Source organism: Caloenas nicobarica, chromosome 6 (assembly GCF_036013445.1).
Source record: "Caloenas nicobarica isolate bCalNic1 chromosome 6, bCalNic1.hap1, whole genome shotgun sequence".
Classification (NCBI taxonomy): domain Eukaryota; kingdom Metazoa; phylum Chordata; class Aves; order Columbiformes; family Columbidae; genus Caloenas; species Caloenas nicobarica.
The window spans coordinates 19380002-19402013 of NC_088250.1; the positions used below are offsets into that span (position 1 = coordinate 19380002).

Genomic DNA, 22012 nt, shown 5'->3' on the forward strand with positions numbered 1-22012 from the left:
GCGGCGGGGCGGGGCGGGGCGGCGTTGTTGCCGCGCCCCGCAGGAAGGGCCGCCCTCTGACCCGGAAGGCCGGCGGAGGCAGCCGGCTGAGGCCCGTGTGCGTGCGGGGAGGCGCCGCCCCCCTCCTCGCCGCCGCCGTCGCCGCCATGGGGAAGTCGTTCGCTAACTTCATGTGCAAGAAGGATTTCCACCCCGCCTCCAAGTCCAATATCAAGAAGGTGAGGGGGGCCGGGTCGGCGGCGGAGCCGTTGCGGCCCTTGCCGGGCGGCTGGGCTGCGCTGCGCTGGGGCGCCGGGGCCCCTCAGCCGGCCGGTCAGTCAGTCAGTCAGGCCGCGCCCGCCGCGCACCGGGGGAGCCCGGGGAGCCGGGACGGGGCCGGGCGGTGCCGTGTCCCGGGCGGTGCCGTGTCCCGGGCGGTGCCGTGTCCCGGGCGGGCTCCCGGCCCCGCAGCCGCGCAGCAGCGCATGTCGGCCTGAGGGGCGTCGGGGCTGGGGCACGGGGGGAGGAAGAGGCAGGTAAAAGGAGTTCAGCAATACCTGGAGCTTCAGGGTTACTCACTCACTGGTGTGTGGAACCGTCGCCTTTTCCTGGCTCCAGCTTTTCAACATCTGGCTCTCTGGAGAAATAGGCACCACACACCGTCCAAGAAGATCCCACCTGTCGCTATGTGCCCGTGTTTTCCCAATATTTGACACCTGCCTTGACCCGAGAGAGCCCGGGATTTGGGGTCTGGTGGGGCAGTGTGGGTACAGGGGAGACAGCGGCACCCCCAGGGTGTTTGCTGACCCGGCTCTTCCCTTTGCATCACTAAACCTTTCCACGTCTTTTCAGTTCTTAAATGTTGTTGGACTTGTAGCTTATCAAAATTACTGCTTGTGTGAAGTTCATTTGTTGAAATACTGAATGAAAATAAGTTTATTTTATGTGATCAGAATAGAAACATCCCCTTGTTGAATATTTTCAATAGATTAAGCCAGTTAAGTATTTATACATGAATACTTTTTGTGGTAGTTTTTGGATTTGTTTAAAGTAGAAACTTACTTGTTTTAACTAGGTATGGATGGCTGAACAGAAAATATCGTATGATAAAAAAAAACAGGAAGAATTAATGCAACAGTATCTGAAAGAACAAGAGTCCTATGATAACAGGTGAGAACTTGCATAATATCACACACTTCTTCCTACTGTCTCTTGTTTTCACGGCAGTGAAGAACATAGCATTGTGACTTGAAGTACTGTTTCCCACTGACCATAGTAGAAGGAGAGGACAGCAACTCATAAATTGGTGTCTGATTAAGCCGAGGTCACAAGAACCTCTTTAAAGTGGCCTCTGTGTGTCTTCTAATTGATTTCAAAATATGTTACGTGACACAGAACAGCAGATAACATTGTGTAAAAATATGTGTGGTTCACACAGAAATCTGGCTTTCATAATTCAGGGGACACAGAATTACATTTCAGTTGTGATTGAAATGTGTGATTTTTGGTACACATTGGAGCATGCAAGAGTGTTGACTGGTGTCTCAGTTTTTTTGATACTCAACTTTTGTTATTCAAGCTAACAAACAAAAAACTGCCAGCTATTATAACAGTTTCCTGCTGCATGTTTATTTTTTGTGTGTGTGTAAGTAATACCAATGTGACTCTTTGGTGTGTAGCACCCCAAACTCTGTCTTTTTTATTTAGATTGCTTATGGGTGATGAGCGTGTCAAGAATGGTCTTAATTTCATGTATGAGGCCCCACCTGGAGCAAAGAAAGGTACTGCGGTTTCCTGATTGTGAGCAAACAGTACTGCAAAGCTAAAAACACTCTGAAGAAATAAGCACAGTTTATTTTCTTTTAAAATAACATGTCCATAGTGAGGTAACACTAGAAGGGATGATTCTTAGTTCTTCCTGTGGAAATAGGCAGAGGGACATAGTATGTAATAACTTTGATCTTCCAATACTTTGATTTCTTACAAACTGAAAGTGGTTGGTTTTTTTCAAGCAACAGTTCAACGTGAAGGGAAGAAACAGGTAAAATATCTTTCTAGGCAACAGTAGAAATTCTGTCCGTGACCAAATGTGTTTCTTTAGCCAATTATAAAGCTGTGGGATGCCACTACCAAGGCAGTGACTCAGACTACACTAACCTGTATTTTGTCCTACTCTCCTTTTTAGAAATAGGAGGGTTGCTTTTGCTTAGAAGTTCTGCCCATAGTTCAGCTTGATGCATGTCAAGCATAGGAAATACTAAAGCAAGAAGTTAATTAATAGGAAGCTTTGTAAATAGTAAGTACTGAGAATCTGTAGTGAAAAGTGCTGGCTGGCCTGACTCTGGTGGGTCTGGTTATGAGTGTATTTAGTACATTCATAAACAGAAGTTAATAAGTACCTGGTGGATACTCAGTCACTTAATTTTAGCAAAATCTGAATGCAAATGCAGAACTAAGAAAATTTACTGTGTTCCCTTTAAGATGCATCTTTCCCATTTGCACAAAAACCCCTGGAAATGCTTGGATGGGCTCATTCTTGTAGAGCAAATTTTGCAATTATTTAACTTTAAAAGCTCTTAAAGTAATCACTTAAGCTTAGACCAAATGCAATTTTAAACTAGTGATTTTTGCTAAAATATCTATTTTTAGAGATTTTTAAATTAAGTATTGTTGCTACTTTTGAAAAAAAAAGTTTGTTTGATTTCATATACAAATGCAAAAAAATATAGTTTTAAAAGATGGTTCTGGTTTTACAGATTTTGTAACCCTATACTAGAGGCTGATCATTTATAACTGAAATCTATTAAAATAAAGTAACTTTCTGAATATTTGCACTATTGTATTAGTATAAACAGTAAAATGTTTTGTCTCTAGCTTAGACGCCACCTACATTTTACATGTATAATTAATGTATCATTTCTTTTCTTTCCATGATTTCTGAAAATTCAAAGAGGAAACTAAAGAGGTATTTCATTATGTTATTTGTTTGTTTTCTTCCTATTTAAAATGTATTAAAAAAATTAAACTTCCCATGTTTTCTGTTTTATAGCAAGAAGGAGAAACTGAATACAAATTTGAATGGCAAAAAGTCGCCCCTCGAGAAAAGTAAGATGTCTGGATTTTATCTGAGTGAATTTTTTTTTCTTGTTACTTACCTTTCGTATCCTTCCCGCCCCTCTTTTTTTTTTTTTCCCCTTGTTTAATTTTTGAGCAGGTCACTTGTGTAATCTCGTCGTGTCCTGGCAGTTAATTAGTAAAACCTGTAAACCTGGAACTATTTCTTCGATCAGCTTAGTTTTTGTTTGAATTTTGCATCCATATTTGAAAACACATTAAAACTAGTGTTTGCCAGAAGTATATCTCTGAAATGGATACACACTTAATAATAAAAGGTAATTTTGTATATGACAGTCTAAAAAAAACAATTAACTGAGTATTTTTTTTCTTTTGTGTTTGTGTAACAGATATGCTAAGGATGATATGAACATCAGAGATCAGCCCTTTGGTATCCAGGCAAGTTACATAAATTTCACTCTGTGGGTATCTTGGGTATATTTCAAATATTATCTAACTGCAGAACATTTACACGGACTCTCTTAATCTTATCATCTGTTTCTCAGTGAGTTTAAAAGCTTTTCTTATGCCTAATAACACAGGCATTGCTGTAAAAGTTAGGCTGTATTGTTAACTACATTATGTCAATTTTTCCCCCTTTTAGGTGCGGAATGTGAGATGTATTAAATGCCACAAGTGGGGTCATGTAAACACTGATCGAGAATGTCCTTTATTTGGCCTTTCTGGAATTAACGCAAGTTCAGTCTCCAGTGATGGTTCAGGTAGGCAGTGAATGTCTTTTAATGGTGCTGGTTAGAAATCTTGGGGGATCAGATTTAATTTTAGAAGGTTTAAGTTTATCTTATTTCAAAGAGCTGATAAAATAGGGAAAACACTTTGGAATAACACATGTAGACTCCACAATTTCAAATTAATTATTTCAAATGATAGGGACCTTATTTTCTCACTAATAACACATTAAAAAAAAGGTCCATAACAACTGTTGCTTTGATTCTATCTGTGGCAAAAATTAAAAAGCTGCAATGAGATTTTTTATATACCAGAATGACAATCTGTTTATATCACAGTGACAATATTTGTGTCACACACACACCAAAAAAAGAGTAATGGGTTGTCAAAGCTTGTCCTAGTACAGATTCAGGGAAACTGCTTGGAGGAGCTGGAATATTTCAGTATATCTTTGTTAATCACTTGGAAAAAAAGGAGAGTTTTGAGGTTTTCTGATATATGTAGTTGCACTTCTATAAGCAAACAAGCAACTGAAGCCTAGATTCCCAAATGCCTGGTTTCTTTTCAGCTGGTTTCTTGTTGCTTCCTGGGCTACAATAGTTTTCCTCTATTAGCTTTCCTGTTACTTGGAGTCACACAGCACTTAGTGTTAGATGAGGTTTAAAGAAGTTGATATAAGCACTCAAATCGCATAATTTTTCCTACAATACTTTGTTTCCTGTAAGTTGACCCAAGTTTATAACACTTCTAATATTCTCAAAATTGTGGTACCTTAAAGAAATGCGGGCTGAGTCTCAGACTTTCTGTGCTGCGCTTTAAGATCCTGTGCTCTGTTGTGTATTCCATTTTACGGGGATGCCATTACAATGGCAGACCTGAGAACATCTGGCTTTCTTCTGTTTTTCCTCAGGTTATCTATTTTATGTAGTAGCTCTTAGTTTTCTTACGTATTTAGCCTACCAACAATCTTGCTTTTCAGAATGAGATCACCTAGATATGTCTTTGAGATGAGGTCTGGAAGGCTTAAGTTAAAGGAAATAGGGCCCCTTACAGGCCTCTGCTTTTAGGTGCTGTCTGATGATTATACCATTGCATTACCCATCCTGTACTTGACGTTGTCAGCCTTTCTTTTCAGTAGGTTATAACACTAAATAATTTTCTTGCCTCCTTCTTGCCTTGGAAGAACCTTTACTTGGAGTGTGTGATGGTGGTAGAATTATATTGTGCAGCTCTTACACGTGAGATATGCTTTTGTGCTGCAGAACTCACTTTTATTTTTTTAATTCTCCACCCCCTACTTCTGAGTTCAGACACTGTGGGTAAACTTTAGGAGTGCTTGGCTGGGAAAGTGGAAAGTATTTGTACATGCTTGCACAAACTCGAAAATGGACTCCTCATTTTTCATAACGGTGTGATACAGACACTTTGCAGTGTCCATACAAGACTAACTGCTTGCTTCAAACCTGGCTGAGCTGACTCTCTAGGTGTAGGCAGCGTTTGACTCCTATGGGTGTTTCCTGGTCAGGGAGAGGTTCTCTGGGTTGCTTTCCATCAGTCATTCTAAGCCTAAGGAGAGGGATTTAGCACATACAGTGAATTTTGTGTGAAGCAAAGTGCCGTGAAACTACTTAGATGTTCTCAGACTGTGCCAGTGCCCTCTCATTTTTAACTGTGGAACTTAGAAGACAGCGTACTGTGTGGAGCAGAGACTTTTTTATAGTCTGAGGAAGGATTTCAAGGAGTAGAGGTGGGTGACAGATCAGGGTTTGTATATATAATTTGTAAGACGCTGTTCTTGGATTTGAATAGTCAGCTGTAATGATACTGCTACTTTCTCTTTCTTTCAGGGAAACTATGTGTAAAAATGCTGTAGGTAAAGTTTAAAACAATTTTAAGTTCTTGATTTAATAGCAGATATGAGTCTTTTAGGAAATGGTAATATCATTAATTAGATCACCAGATAAAAGGTTGTCTGCTTTTCCTAACCCCAGGAATACAATCCTTTCATCAACTTTTCTAAAACTTCATCTGATTTAATAACAAGCTAAATTACTCTCCTTTGACTTCTGGAAATACCACGTATGTAGATGAAACACTACAGCTAAATGAGAACATGAGTTATTGAATTCACTGGTTCTCTTAAGACTCATTATTCATTCTGAGGCGTGTTAAAGCTTACATCACGTGTTTTAACAAAACTAATTTTATTTTAACTAAACACTGATACCAATCCTATGTTGTCTGGGATGGGAGTAAGTAATTACCTTGGCATTACTGAGAGTTCTACCCAGTAGTTACAGTGCTGCAGATCTGCAGTTAGCTCTGTTAAATTAACCTATACTGAGGGTAAAACAGTGTTTTTACATTTCCCAACAAGACACTGCAACACTAAAAAGGCAAATTCTATCATGTTCTGATCAATGCCCCCCAACAATGTAATCTTCTTGTGGCCATTTCTCTCAGAGGAAATGTTTGAATTAAAATGGATTAAAATTAAACTCTTATGTCTGCTGTAGTTGCATTATCTAAAGTTCTTGCTCTGTTTCTCTGTGAGGAAAAAGAAGAGCTATTGATCACCTATGTACCAGTTTTTTCACATCATAGAATAACCACCAATATAGGCTTTTTCTTTCCCATAAATTCTATAAGCTGTGATTCTCTTATTTCAGCAGAAGGATACTTGTCTTTGAATCTTATGATAAGACTGCGTTGTAATCTTCCTCTTTGCTCATAAACTGATTGGCAATTGCTGGTTTGGGTTCAGTATTGAATACCTTGTGTGCAAAGACCAGCCATGAACTTCAGTTTAGGCCAGTGGACCTGCTGCAGGGTGAACGCGTGGCTGTGGCACAGAGCTGTGTGCTGTGAGGAGACACTGCTGGCTTTCGGGATCTGACATGCACGGCAGTGCTCCAGCAAACAAAAATAATTGCAATCAGTACCTTAACTTAGGCACGGTGGCTTGGTTATTTTGCTTCTGGGACCGTTTTACTAATCTAGCTGGTAATTCATACAAAAAAAAAAATAATAATCTTACCATTAAAAAGCGCCTATTGAATAATATCTCACCGGTGAATAGAGATTATTTTTGCAATAAGGCAATTTCAGTGGATGTGGTTATCATGGGATAATCACACCCCTGGGGTACAGCCTTGTCTGTAATCTCCCAGGAGTGTAATTATTTCATGATAACTGCACCCCCTGGTGTTGCATTATTTCCATTATGAAATTCTTAGTTGTAGATAGAAAGTAACTTACTTTGATCACTGGAAACTGCAAAGTAGTGTTAGAATGTTCCAGCTGTGAGGCTTACAGAGACCAACTTATAAGATTTACTTCTCCTTTACCAAGCTAAATTAGGCAATCAAAATGGTTCTTTGGGCTAAACTGATTTACAGGGTTTTTTACTGATAAAATCCTAACTTTCAAAGTTCAGACAAGGTGAAAATAACAGTTGTGGTTCTGACTTTGTGCCACTGTGTATATATGCATGTATAAAATATGTAATATATACCAACAAAAAAACAGGTCACTAGCATCTAAAAGTTTGCCTGCTTTTACAACCTTTTTTATCACTAACCGGCAGCATCTGTGGATTTTTGTGGTTTTCAGTACTTTTTTTTTTTCGAAGCCTGAAAAGTCTTTGACTCTGTTCTAACAGAGATTAGTAGATTTTCTGTGCAAAATGTTTTGAAGTAATACTGTTATTTCACTTCAGAATTGCCTGCAACTTCTTTTTTTTTTTTTTTTTTTTCCTTCCTGCAGGCGATCTATGTTGTTCAATGGGGAGGGGGCAGAATTGCTAAAAAGCTGTGAAGGCTTATACACTTACAACTTTTATCATATGTTTTTTTTAGAACAAATAACCTGCTAGGAATCTATTATTGTCTTATGAAGGAAGGTATGAAATAAGACTAGTGTGTCAAATGGGGCAGTAATTTTATGCATGGTGTAGTCAGAAGAAATGGGATGCTAAGGATAAAAACAGTTCTTATGCTCTTGGCCTATGAAACCCGAGCCCAGAGGGTACTGGGCATCCTTCTTGGCTATGGACTACTCCGAATGTTTTACAGCCAGCTGGCTCCATGTCTGATCTGTCCAGTGAAATTACCAAGAAGAGAGTACCGTAAAGTTATAAGCATGTTGTGGAAAACTCAGATAAATAATGGTAAAAATGTAGTTGAGCAAGATGTATATGTATCTAGTGTCTTATGGTCTACGAAGATAAAGAAACTCTAGTTATGTCTATGCAGATGCAGCATTCTACAAACTTGTTATTGGCTCCTAGAGTTTTTGCCCTCTCCTTTCATAGCCTGAGTGCCCCTAAACTAACTGTGGTGGTGGTTTCCATCAGTCTGTAATTTAGTGTGTTCAAGAGATATCTAGCTTTTGGGTGAAATTCCTTTCCATAGTAATTGTTAAAATTATCGGTCGTATGGAGACAGCAAGAAAGGAAACCTGTCTGTGTTAGTGTGCCTATATCTCACTGCATTTTTTCAGTGACGAATGGTGCTTTTTTGTTTCTCAACAAATAAAAATCTGCATTTTATCAGGAATGCAGGAATTGATTTAAGTATTCTCTTGACTCTATAATAACAAATAAAAGGTATTTTACTATGTTAACTGTGAATATTTGTATAAATGGTCATCCGTAGAAACATACAGTGTATGAAACCTTCTTTTATGATCTGCAGCTGAGACCTTTGATTGTGAACAGTAGGAACCTTAACTAAATCTTCACATAGTTTAAGAATTCACATTTTAGAATAATCCTCCATTTATGTTTTGGAAGCCTCTGCATTTGGAGTGAATGCATAAAATACGTATTTCTATTAGAAATCTTCTGCTTGGCACTTGAGCAATGAATATGTATTCCTATAGCAGTTTAATAATGTAAAATGGGGTTTGCTACTCAAAAAATAAAAAAGTAAAAACGAAACTCAGTTTCTCTGAAGTGCCCTATGACAAAAGCATGGCAAATTATGCTGAGATTCTGTGCTAAAGTGTTAAATTCAGTTAAACTGTGGACCCTCTGGAGAAGAGCTAATTAAAAGCCAGAGGGTTTTTTTAAATTCATTTATTTCTCTCAATAGCAACTGCAGCAGTTACTTTGAAGTCTAAATATGGTCTGAATGCAGTCATCTCTGAAATAGATGGAAAAATTATCAGTAAAAAATGATGAATTCTGAATTAGTGGAGGCAGCATGAATGTGCTACGTTCTTCATGACCAGGATCATGATCACATAATTTTGATAGTAGCTTTTTGCCCTTTAGATAAATACGTGTCTACTCGTATCTCTGTCACAATCGCAGTAAAAGAGCACAAACGATACAGTGTGGTTAGGCTCAGTCTGTAAATTTTTTCCATTTTTATTCAATTTCCTTTTAAGCCATATGAAAAAAAAAAAGCCACATGAAACTCTGTGGAGAGCACCAAAAAAAGCATATGGATGTATTAGCAAAACTGTCTATGCTGATTTTGAAGTTGATTTCTGTTTTAAAGCAAAACCTAAGAAGCCGTGTATCATATGTTACACCTTTGCTACCACCCAGACAAGGCAGCATTCTGAATTCAGAGTATGTTCGTCCTTCATGTGCTTGTGTGCTAAACTAAAACCGTCCGGCAGAATGTCTTTCTCAGACCTACTTAATGTGAAAGAGCTCTTTGCATACTCCCTGGAGTATTTTTTTATTGTTCAAGAGCAGAGCACAGCCGTAGTTTCACTGTTACACAGAAAATCAAATTTCAAGTTGGAAGAGTTATGGCTTCATGTTGTTCAAGATGCATATGAGACAGAATGAAGACAATATGCTTTAGGCCTACTTTATTAACAAAAAATATGTAATAATAAAGGATAAGCCTTGAAAGTATCTTGTCTTTAATTCATAAACAGATTTTTAAACTTGGTAGGGTGAAATATACTGAGTGTAATGTATCCTGACAAATCGGTAGCAGATATGCCAGTGTGCTTTGTTTACATTTATGGTCATGTAAATTATGTCCCTGTTACCAAGTCAGAAGAAGTCTGATTATGGTGATATTTTTAGTTTAAAATGAGTGCATCTGTAAACTAAAAGATCTCGCACCCAAGAACATGTTCTCAGAAAGGAGAAGCTCTAGAAAAGCCCTATTCTAAATAATCTGTTTTAATGATGCACAAAATGAGCATTAGTTAAAGGTTAAAAAGTTGTAATCAAAGTGACATTGTGAAGTATCTACTGCCTTTTTCAGTAACTTTTGAGTGGTCTACTTAATTGCATAACAATATGTAACTACAGCCACTGTCTAAGTGCAGCTGTTTTCTGTAATTTCCCCTGCTACAGGTGGGAATGGTAGTTACGCTGTTACCACTTCTCATCTCTTTGCTTTCCATACGTATTCCACAATAAAAATCCATTTAAAACTTAATTGATTGCAGAGAATAATTCAGTTTGCTCATCTGCACTGGTGACTGCAGTGAAAGCTTTTATCAATAAATTGAGCAGATACTGTCAAGACCATGCGTCATGAGTAGATAGAAGTAAAACTGCTATTTTTAGTGATAGTGGCAATCATAACATTATGGTTTGTCCCTGCTGCCACTGAAACTGTCGCAGAAAAAGTGGTATTTAATCACAGTCGTTGTGAAAAGAGGTTCTAGCATACTGTTCTCTAATACGGGATAATTTGAAAAATGCGATTTAGACGTTTCAATGGAGGCCTGCGGGATGGTGCGTTACAGCCAGCGTTGTTCTGAGAGGAGTCCTGTGCCCCTGCCTCTTGGAGGAAACATTCTGGCAACAACAGAGCCCTACAGACACTCTGCATTTGGAGCTTCAAGAGACGTAGAAGATGGAATCAAAATGAATTGCAGCTATAGGTTTCTCTTGTTTCTGGGCCAGGAGTGGGGGTGGTAATGCAGGGCAGGAGAGCTTTCTGTAAAGCTGCGCATTTTAGGTAATTGAAATCCAGAATTATATTTTCCCCCCCTGGTTGTTTAATAGAAGCAGACTCAATTCCGTTAAATTGATCTCAGTTAAGTGTGATAAGAGATTGGTGTGCTCTTTGTTATAAAAAAGCAAATTGACAATATGTTGTAGAAATCCTAGTATGATATCCTTCTGCAACCCAGTGTAATTGATGCTCATATAGGCTTCAGGAAAATTCTATTTACAGCTTTTCTGTTTATTTAATTGTAGGAGTGTTATAAAGATGAACCAACAGCTGTCAAGCTAAGGTTGCACTTGAGTTATACTTTGTGAAGACTAAAATCCTCCTTTTCACACTTCATTGAAGGGTTTGAGTTTCCAGATTTTGTGCTCCAGCTCTTTGAGTCAACTGAGCTATCTGGATTTTTTCCTTAAATAGTATTTTAAACAGAAGATAACAGAGAAAATTAATGCAGCAAGAACTTCTGTGGGAAGTAAGAAGCAGGAAGAAACTGTAGTCTATTTGCTTGACAACGCTATTTCTTGAGACTTAAAAAGACCATGAAAAAACATTTTAATAAAAATCCTTTGGTGGGTCTTTAGCTATAGAGCCTCTTTTGTACGAGCCTTTAATATAATTTTAAGTACCTGTAGCTGTAGAAAACTTAAGAAGTTGTCAGTTGTCTTAATGCACAAAAATAAGTATGATATCAGCATGCAATTAATTCTACTGTATGATAAAAAGATTTTCTGAGACTATGAATTCATTTTAAAGGAGATAAATGTTTTAGTTTAAAACGAGTGTCATCTGGAAAAGTTTTAAAGCTTTTTCTTTCCTTTTTTTCCTTATCAAAATGTAAATTCCAGAAAATAAGCTTGACAGTCATATTCAAAAATAGCAAGGTACTGTATTTGACTTGTTTCTGAAAGAATAAGAAGCAGATGATGAAACATTGTAACTTTGAACTTATTTTTGGTTTGCTGATGGGTGAATTCTGAGAGACTAGTTGTTAGAAGTCGTAGCGATCAGCTATTTTTACAGGATGCCTATATCTAATGTTCTGTCAACTCATGGCATGATGCCATCTCTGGATGTTTGCACCTGCATGAGATCACGCAGGAACCTTCTTCATGGGCCGTCTCACAAGTCCAGAAGAAATGCATACATGAGGACATTGGTTTTCAGAGTACACAAAGTATTTTTCTATGCCTGATGTAGGAGTGAGTTTTTGCAAGTTGATGGGTGCTGTTCAAGAATACTTAGCTAACATCAGTTACCAGGATTTTAGCCAATTAAGAGCCTCTCAACTCAATCTTACCATCGATTTTACAGTTTATGACTTAATTGGAACTTAACCAGATGAAGATCTATGGCTGTCAGGGATACTTTGTCTTTTTGTCTGAGGATCTTGGAAGGTGATGACATAAGTGTAGTCATAACCCAAAGACAGGCTGAAAGGAGTTCTCTCTTTGGCTTTCCAGGCAAATCAAGTTTGATCGCACGGGGCACAGTCACATCTTCAACAAGCAGGACTCCACAATCGGTTCACACCGAACAGAGGCAGAGGCCCCTCTGCCAGACGGTATACTGGCCAGGCCAAGAATTAAATTTTAGCTGCTAAATAAGGAAGCCAAGGACACTTCTGAGAAGTTGAGTTTTTCAAACCTCTGTTAAGTGAGATTCACTGTTTTGGGGTTTCTTTTACAGTTTTTGTCTTCCTCGTTTGTATTAGCCAGGAGAAATCCTCTACTTAATTTTGTAGTGTGGAAATGGGAATGTGATGGTTTGCTCACACATTTAGGCATCTACATCTTTTAAGATTCTGTGAAGAAATAGCCCCAAAAGAAGCATGTCACAGCCCTCAGTGCTGTCACACAAAATAGCTGTGCCCAGGAATCCTGGAAGACCTCAAACCGTCACTGATATTTCAAAGAAAATCAAATCTGCTTGTCAAAATCATTAAAGTGTAAGTCAAAAGCAGTATGTTGAGGCATGGATGGGAAAAGAATGTCACCAAGCATTTGATTCCAAGCAAAGGAATTTAATTACAAGAATATTTTTTTTCTTGATTCTTGTTGTGTTGCTGAAAGTAGATAGTAATAGAGGTTTGCTGTTAAGTTGTGCAGCCATTGTCAGATATAATAATTGAACTTAATTGAACTTCTTGGCCTGGAGTTGTAACCAGGTAGAAAAGAGTCTCTTTAGACTTCCCAGATCAGGTGGTGGTTTCTCCCTGCTGTGGTCCAGCATTGCTACTTGAGCAAAGGTAGCAGTGCACTTGTGCTGTCATTGGGCAGCAGAACTGAGAAGTTCAGTGGCATCAGCAGTTCAGAAGAAAAAAAAAAAAAAAAAAGTGTGAGGAGGTTGACCTGTGTCAGCTTCTCAAAAATGTTTTTAAACTGCAAGAGAGCCCTTCACAATCAACCCTAGTGACAGCGTGCTTGTGTCCTGCCTGGCTGGGGTCCACACACAGAGAGGTGGTGAAATAGGACCGTGTTTTGCTTATACTTTCATTTATGCGGTTGGGTTATTTTCTGAATCTCATTTCCTAGTCTTTTCTAAAGCCTTTAGTTACAGTAAAAATAATGTCTATAGTAAAGCTTCATGGAGACTCTTGCATCTCCTCACAAGCTAGGGTGAACCTAAATTACCGTTTCCCTCACTACAATTAAAGGGAAACCAAACCAGGAATAATTTGCTTCATAAACCACTTTAGTCTCAAGGTTCTGTAGGTACACTTGATGTAACTTGTATACATCCACAAAACAGGAATAACAGTGATTTGTTAACTGTCCTTGTCAGGGTAATTGTAATACCATGTTGTGGCTAAAATATTGTAGATGGAGCTGTGAATATCTCCTTGGTATTAATTAATAAGCAAGGAAACAGAACTCAGATTTATTTTTAGACTGGCTTACTTTCCTTCTAACTTGTGTTTTTATTTTTTAAACTTAGTGCTGATTTCACCTCTAAAAAGCATATGGAAGCTAACTCAGAAGTTTCCCTGCGGTTGTGTGTTGGATCGCAGCTCGAGCAGCCACTCCAACAGGCGCTTGTTCACTGGGGTGGATCTGTGCCTTGCAGCACAGCTGGTGGCCACTGGGCACAGATGTGCAAAAATCAATAGCACCGTGTGTTCATTGTAAACTTCTCATGTAAAAGAGGACATGATTTTGCTTACCTCTTTCCAGTGTTGTGCACAAAGAATGTCTGAAAGGTTTGTTTCTAGAAAATAATTTTGAACTGTGCTTTTGAAGGCGGATATGACTTCATGCCTCTCTGGTCTCCATTCTGCCAGCAGTCCTTGCGTAGAACCACAGAGTGAGGGCTTCTGTCTTAGTTCTTTTGCAGATCCTGTATAGATTTGGACAAGTCATATTCCTCTATTTACCTAATCACGCTAATGAGAATAATGAGGTATCCAGTACACATCAAGATGGTACAATGCTGAGGCACTGAAGGGGGAAGAGCTGGCACATTGGTTAGGTTACTTTGTTAGGCAGTGGTTCTTACTGCCTTTGAATAACGGGGATTTCAGGTTTCGGTCTGGGCAAATGGTTTGGTTTCTTTGGGATGGTGAAGTCTTCCTCCATGACTCTACACTTTCTATTCAGCTTCCTCATGCAGGGCTTGGTTTTGTTTTAGTATTTGACTGAATTGTATGGCTGGTTTGCGTGGCCTTTTCAAATCAAGACATGAGCTGGTACCAAATTCTGTTGTTAGGTTTCCGTCTAGCGTTGGTTTCTGTTCCAGCCAGAGTAGATTTGGGCAAGCAAGGCGTGGTTTTAAATTTGAAATAAGCAAAAATGTAGACACTGGACCCTATATACATTTATTAACTATCAGTGAGCTTACAATTACACTGTAACATGTAAAAAGAAAAAACACTTTTGGTAAAATATAGGCAGGGGGAAATAACCTCCTACTTAATAAAAATCTAAATTCAAGGAAAGGCTCAAAGGTATCTCATTAGAAAAGTCTTTTGCCTGGCAAAAATAAGGAGCTAGTGAAAAGAAAATCAGTAGTACAAGAGCTAAAGTCAGTAGTACAAGGGCTCCTTAAACCATTTTCGAAGTTTTATCTTCTTCTTTCCTGTTTTACACATGGGCCTGTCTGTTTCTGCAGGATACAAAAGATAAAGTTGACATATTTTTGAGAAAGTGCTATTTTACTTCCCATGTATTTTCCATAGTAAAAGTCTCCCTTTACTTTCCATACATTTCAGTTGTAAAAACGTATGAGTTTTGTCCATCTCCACAACTAAGAAACTATTAAACCCACAAAACAGGATCGGTATGTTTTATAAGACTAGTTAATCTTATCATTTACAATTAGTTTACTGAAGTAATACTACTTGCATGCTCTATGCTCAGTTTTACAGTCCTGCTAATTTAGATTTACCTTATCCATTGACAGTAAACTGAGTGAGTGAACTGGTGAGGAAATGTACTGAAAGTGACCTAACAAAAGAGTGTATGTTTACGGTGAAGAAAAAGTACCTGATCGGACAAGTACATGAGGTTTTGATGATCACAGGTATTCAGTTAAAGCAAAAGAATAAGTTACAGGGTTTATGAATTATGCAGCCAACTCTGAATAACCAAAAAAAAAATCCTGTATTTTCCTCCTTGTTAGATATTTGCAAAGAGAGGTAACGTGCCTAATCCCAAACACCTATTCTAGTGCCATATGTACTGCATTTTTTAAGCTGGTAAACCAGAAATCTCTGAGGAGATAACAACCTAGAGACCCAGCATATTTGGGGGTTGCTAGAATAAGTGAGGATATATATAAATTTTTCATGTATTTATTTATTTTCCATATGTATACGGACTTTCTAATAGTGGCTACTTTCTACATTTAAGTTCAAAAATGTTGGTCGCTATGAAAAGTGCCTTATTAATAACATGTGAGAAGTGCGTTTCCCCGATGTTTTACAGGAGAGGAGGCACCTAAAAGTTGTATTTAATGTACTTTCTTTAGATTTCCTCTGCTTTTTTACTATAATAAAAATATATTAGTAGACTTACCTAAATATATTGTTTTCAACATGACAAAGTTACATAAGAGAATCCCCTCGTACTTAAAGAAAAATGCAATTATTTTCTATTCTGAATCTCCAGACTGCTGTTTTAGAAAATCATATCTGATTATTTGCTCAGCAGAAGATTATTGAGTTGATTTAGCTGTGATTTTACTTAACAAAGCTTCAACTGAATTCCTACTGTGGAGTCCAAAAAAGGTAGAGAGATATAAATGATACATTCAAACTGTGATTTTTGTGAACAGGGCCATCAATGCACCCCTCGGAGCTAATAGCGGAGATGAGAAACAGTGGGTTTGCACTGAAACAAAATGTGCTGGGGAGAAACTTGACCGCAAATGATCCATCACAGGTAATGATCTTTTTACCAGTAAGCTGAAAATGTCTATAAATCTAAATGTGATTGCTTGTGAATTGCTGCTTAATGTTTTCAAATATGCATATCCATAGGAAAGCTGAATAGCTATACCAGTACAAAAACGTCCAAAACCTTACTGTTTTCCAGCTTTGTTTTACCCAGAATGGTGAATCATAAATTGCTTCTTTAAAAACCACTTATAATACATTAAATCCCTCCTCCGGGTGACTAGAAATTGAGATTTTCTTAAAGGGGGTGCTTAGGGGTTTTGCCACATATTTCTGATAAAGTCTGAGGAAGTATGCACAAATAATTACTGCCAGGAATGCTGTCTGAAGATTTTTTTAACTTGATTGACTATTGTTACATTTATTATTTCTGGGAGTGAAAATGCTTAATTGTCTTTACTTAGACTGCAGAGGGCGAATTTCCCATTGAGGTGCTTTAACGAAAATGTAAAGTGAAAAATTCATATGCACTCCTGGAGTGAGCCACCGTGAAATAACCGTCGTTCACAGGGCAGGATAGTCAAACCACAAGTAAAGAGGGTTTTTCAACACCAGCCCTCAGCTGGTCTTGAAATCTTGAGTAAATCGACAATTCGTTGTGTCTCCACAGATGGATGTACCTTTGCATTTAAAAAAGCTGTGTACCCCAGAAAAATGCAGCATGTGGGCACTGTTAAATGAATCATAGTGATATCAGTATGTTTGGTTTATGTCAGGTGTGGTGTGGTTTCTCTTTTTAATCTTTATTTCATCTTTCCCCTCCTGAGTGTGGCTAAAATTAAAAACATCATGGAGAACTGTAGCATACCAGATGCACGTAATTTGAAGAATTCAGGGTTTTCAAAGTAGCTGTGCTTTGCTGATAGCGTTACTGTATGTAGATTATATGATTACCGTATTTTGCATTGCTAGAACACTTTATGAACATTTAAAGACTAATAACACAACAGTGAGGTAGATGTGTTAATACCCATTTTCCTAATGACTAAACCGAGACAGAAAAGTAATTTGCTTAAATTACTCTGGGTTTGAGCAGGACTAGCATCTTACCTATTCATCCAAGCATGATAACAATGGAGTGACTTATCCTGGGGAATTGTGTGGGCTCCAAAATTGGCTCATTTTTATTAACTACTTCATAAATGTTTCTTTCCCTAGCAGTGATTTTTTCATGTTACTAATAACTCCTGTTGTATAACCCCCATATTATAACACCTACTCAGCTTTGAGACAGAATAGGGGGGGTTCACTTTGTAGTGAGTTTAGCACTCTTTCCAAAGAGTCTTAAGCTGACTTAGTAATACAAATATATTTGTGCCTGTGCAAAAACAAGGTACATAGAGGTATCGCTTTTAATACAGAAATCTGGATTAAGAGATTATTTTTATATATAAGAACTTAATGTCTTACCACATTTTCCTAGGAATTTGTTGCAAGTGAAGATGATGATCCAGAAGTTGAATTTTTAAAGTCACTGTCAACTAAACAGAAACAGAAACTTCTAAGGTAAGTGTGGTACCTAGTGGAGGGGATCTGTATTGCCAGTAGTTCTGTCTCCATGATGGTCCCTCTGACTCTTCTATGCCAGTGACGAATTTAGCACCATCAGTACAGAAGGAAATCAGCTTAGTTTAACATACACTTGACCACAAATAGCATTATGCAGCATGGGTTTTTAATCTGGTTGTTTTAATCTGGCTGTTCTAATCTAGTTGTGATGCCTTCGCACTGGGGCTCGTTTCCCATTTAACTGGGATGCTTAAATAACAATAATTGCCTCACTGAAGATGCTGTCAGTTGCTATTTTGAAGTATTATTTTGTGTTGTCTCGTTTACAGCATCTTTCAGGATTAAAAATTCTGTGCTCTTGTTTACTGGTTTACAGCTTGGCAAATTTTGTTGCCTTTTCCCGTGGGGCTAAGCTGACCGTGACGTTGCACCCCAGGGCCAAGGCTGGCCCAGCCCCACACTGCCCTCAGAGCAGGGGTTGCAGTTTCCTGCCCCACAGAGGGACCTCCCTGAGGTTTTGGAGCTCTGATAAACAGTTAATGAGGTTTTCAGTCTTTCCTTATGTCCTACTGATTTCATATGTCAGGTGACTTACCTTTTTTTCTTTTTCCCCTCTATTAATTTGCAATATTGTCTTGAAATAACCTGAGAATGTTTAAAATGAAAAATATTAACTACTGCCTGGTAGGTCCCATACAGGTATCACTAGTTAAAACAGCCTTTTAGGTTAAAAGATGTTCTGTATATGGGGAGTGGGAGGAAGGGAGAAAGGTGAAGGGCTAAGCAAGTACATGAGTAGGTACGTACATATGGTATTAGCTTACATAATAAAGCATTCTGTGAAAATAGTTGGTATATTTTATGCTCCTTTTAAGCAAGGAATATGTATGCAGGTTGAGTACTTTACAGCAGTATTTTGTTTGAACTTCTGCTGGCCCGACACAATGAAATGATAATACTTTATATTTTGAAAGTTGGAGTTTAGTAAATATTTGGGTCTTTTAGATTTTACCAGTCTGAAGGGATTTTTCTTCATACATTGAAAGTAGTTTCATTATTCACTGATTTTTGAGAAGTATAAACACAGAAAGCAAAATAAAAACTAGGTGAAAGTAGTCAAATAGCAGTGAATGCCTGTGTATGACTAGAAAATGTAAATTTCTAGTTGTGACAGAAGAAGTTATTGAAAATATCTGTATTATTTGCCTGGAGAACTCAGAGATACAGGCTTTAGAGTCTCAGTTTCCATCATTAATAGAAAGTAAATGCTAATTGCTTTTTTTTTTTATTTTCCAAATCTCATAAAAATGCACAAACAAAAGCAGCAATGATTTTCCAAAGTCTCCAGAGCAGGCTGACAAGGAAAAAATACAGTACTTGAATGTATTTATTCCTAGTTGCAAGGCCAAAATTGATATATCTTGCGTATCTTTTTAAAAATGAAATATTTAAAAAATCATATTCCTTCTGTTTTGAGGAAGCAAGAGTGGATTACACGAAGATTCTCACTATGGTGAATGTCAGTTAGAAGTTTAAAAATAATACTTTGCTGAAAGAGGAGAGGAATTCAACACATTTTTATGGAGAATAGTGTATGTACTGTGTAGGTCATCAGATGTAGTGAACTTTTAAAAAGACGATGACTTTGTAATTTAGAATATCTTAACACATCTGATTGCGCTACTCTTCTATTTTGAAAATAAAAGGAAGTTGGACCGTCTGGAGAAGAAAAATAAAAAGAAAGACAGAAAGAAGAAAAAGCAGCAAAAGAAAAAAAGCAAAAGTAAACACAAGAAACATAAGACGAGATCCTTTTCCTCATCCTCCAGCGAGACTTCAGGAAGCAGCAGTGAGAGCGAGACTGACAGCAGAGATAAAGCAGCACAAAAGAAGATGTATTCTAAGAAAAGGAAAAAAGACAAGATTTCAGAGACTAGCAGCAGCAGCAGCGATTCAGAAGGAAAAGCAAAGACCAGGAAGGAAAAAGTTTCTGAAAATCTCTCCAGTAGTCACGGTAACAAGGACAGAGATGGGGAGAAGTACAGACTTTTAAAGCAAGATAGTTCTGCGGAGAACAACCAACGGAGCTCCCGTGAGGGGGAAAGTAAGTCCAAAAGCAGATACCACAGCAGCAACAAGAGAGAGACTGAGAGAAAGGAGAGGGATGGTAGAAGCCGAAGCATGGATGAGGGGAGCAGGAGAAGCCCTTGCACAAGTCACAGCAGTTCCAGGCAAAGGCAAATAAGAAAAAGTCCAAGTCAAAGCCCTGGTGAAGAGCAGCACAGGAAAAATGAAACAAGAAGCCCCAGCACAGATGTGCACAGAGAGAAGAAAAAATGTAGAGAGAGCTATGGGGACAAGTGCAGCAAAGTGGAACACAGAGACAGGAGCAGATGCAGTAGAAGCAGAAGCAGAGAGAGGAAAAAAAACAGATAGTGTAGGGGACAGGTGCAAACAAGAATGTCTCCCATTTTTTGATGAATACCTTTAACAAGGGCTCAATTACATGTTGCTGTTCATTTTCCAGCCCCTGTAACTAGCATTTCCTACATATAGTCAACAGCATAATTTCTATAATGTTGGAATATTTGTAAATTAGGTATAAATGTTATGATATTTTTCTTACTGTATAAATATACTTGTTGGCAAATACCTCTTATATACATGCAGTAATTCATCGAGCTGATTTTAGGGGTTTAAAATATTTCAGAGCAGTACATGATACTCTTGGTTTTGTCAACGAAGATTTATGTTTAGATGCAACTGTGAGGGGAAGCAGAGAGTAATTTGGGAAGAGTCCTGGGATATGTTAAGTGCTAACAAACGTTTGAGATAGTTCTGGATAAAATCACTGCTTCAGATATCAAAACGTTGTATTGTAGAAGGTTGGTTTTTTTCATACTGAGACATTTCTCCTCAAGTTCCCTGTAAGAGATCAATTTCATGAGTTAAAACAACAGAGACACATAGTTCACATAAGTGTGTAGCCAACATTTTTTGACCTCCTGCAGTGTACAACTTGGTCAGGGCTATCTAAACATCATGAACCCCTGTTGGTATGTGTCAGTACAATGTCAAGTTATTGTTCAATAATCTCTCAGACATGAAAAGAATATTTACTGCCTCAACTGTTTCAGGTATTTTGTTGTTGTAGTAGAAAGTTAATGTAAATAGTCATCCTTTTGTTTTCATGAAACAAACTTTCCTTTTTTTTTTTAAGATTGTTGGTCATTTTCTGCACACATTGTTGTGAAGATGAACTTCCATAATAAAATACTGTATTCTTTAAAAACAGTAAGAATTGCCTTCTCCAGAGTTCTGAATCAGTGCAAATGCACGAGGCAACACTTCACAAGGATTTTGTTTCAAAGGCAGTGCTTCTCTGCCATTTCAGGGTGGCAGATGGAAGTACATTAGTTAGTGGAGAGGTGAAAAGTCATCACCATACTCAGGGTTCCAGCAAGCTCCTGTCTTCCCTTCCTCAATCATGGGACAAATGGGACTTTTTTTAATTACCAGTCCACTTCTTAAAATGGTCACTCGGAAGTTTTTCAGTATTACACAGAGTATAATATATAATGGAAGTGAGCTGGCTTATGTTTAAGTGCAGGTGAATGAGCTTGAAAGGGTGAACCATTAAGGGATGTCACCTTCTTTTAACTGTGTTTGCATTAAGTTGCTCCTGGGTTCCTGCTGAAGCAGCTGGGAGTTAAAGGGCATGCACAATTCCATGGAGCCAGGCCGTGTATTAATGTGCATGTGGAAGCTCCGATTTAGACTGAGCAGGAGGAGATGGCCAAAACGCCTGTACGAACAATCTAAATAAAACCTCTTCTGAAGAATTTATTACCCCTCTGTGTCAGAGAGGACAGAGTAATGCGATAGGGGAAAAGGCATCCTCTGGTAGAACACTTCCATGGTAAGTGCAGCATGAAAGATAATGAGGTATAACCAGTTAAGTACTGGAAGGCGCATCTGAAGAAAGGTCTCTTGCTTACAGATCTGATTGTTGTGTGTGGCACAGGAATCTGCCCACCAGTATCTTGCCAACTGCCATGCAACTGACTTCTACCTGGAGAAGGAATGGCAGCTCTACATCTATGGTTGCAGGCATTTCTGTGGGCTCTGCATTTTATTCCTTTGTATGTAAAGTGCATGCTGTGCACATCTTGCCTTTTCGCTTAGGAAAAGACTGGCAAATGGCATGGATTTATTGTGATGGATGGCCGTTGTGAATTAAAGTTACACCAGAAGAATAATGACATTTTGGGTGCGACTGTCTCATGGACTACCTGTTGAAGAGGTTTGAAACAAAACTCTCGTCCTTGCGACACCTTTTGTGCCTTCAGTGCAGCCCTTCCAGCCCTGGGCAAGGCCGGTGCAGCTCTGGAGGAAGAGG

The 22012-nt window shown here is 38.4% G+C and overlaps 1 protein-coding gene across 1 annotated transcript; it reads left to right on the forward strand.

Annotated features, from left to right (window-relative positions):
• Positions 1–71: 71 nt before the first annotated feature.
• CIR1 (corepressor interacting with RBPJ, CIR1) lies at positions 72–21839 on the forward strand. Its single transcript, XM_065637786.1, has 10 exons — positions 72–218; positions 1055–1149; positions 1687–1760; positions 2931–2944; positions 3029–3084; positions 3444–3492; positions 3698–3815; positions 15984–16090; positions 17528–17610; positions 19320–21839. The coding sequence occupies exons 1-10, from the start codon at positions 147–149 to the stop codon at positions 20047–20049; spliced, it is 1398 nt and encodes a 465-aa protein (XP_065493858.1). The 5' UTR covers positions 72–146; the 3' UTR covers positions 20050–21839.
• The last annotated feature ends 173 nt before the right edge of the window (positions 21840–22012 follow it).

Excerpts from the sequence above, each read along its gene's own strand:
- CIR1 (XM_065637786.1), top strand. The coding sequence starts at position 147 with ATGGGGAAGTCGTTCGCTAACTTCATGTGCAAGAAGGATTTCCACCCC. Across the intron at positions 1,150-1,686 it reads CAAGAGTCCTATGATAACAG|ATTGCTTATGGGTGATGAGC; the intron begins GTGAGAACTTGC and ends TTTTTTATTTAG. Across the intron at positions 17,611-19,319 it reads CAGAAACAGAAACTTCTAAG|GAAGTTGGACCGTCTGGAGA; the intron begins GTAAGTGTGGTA and ends TGAAAATAAAAG.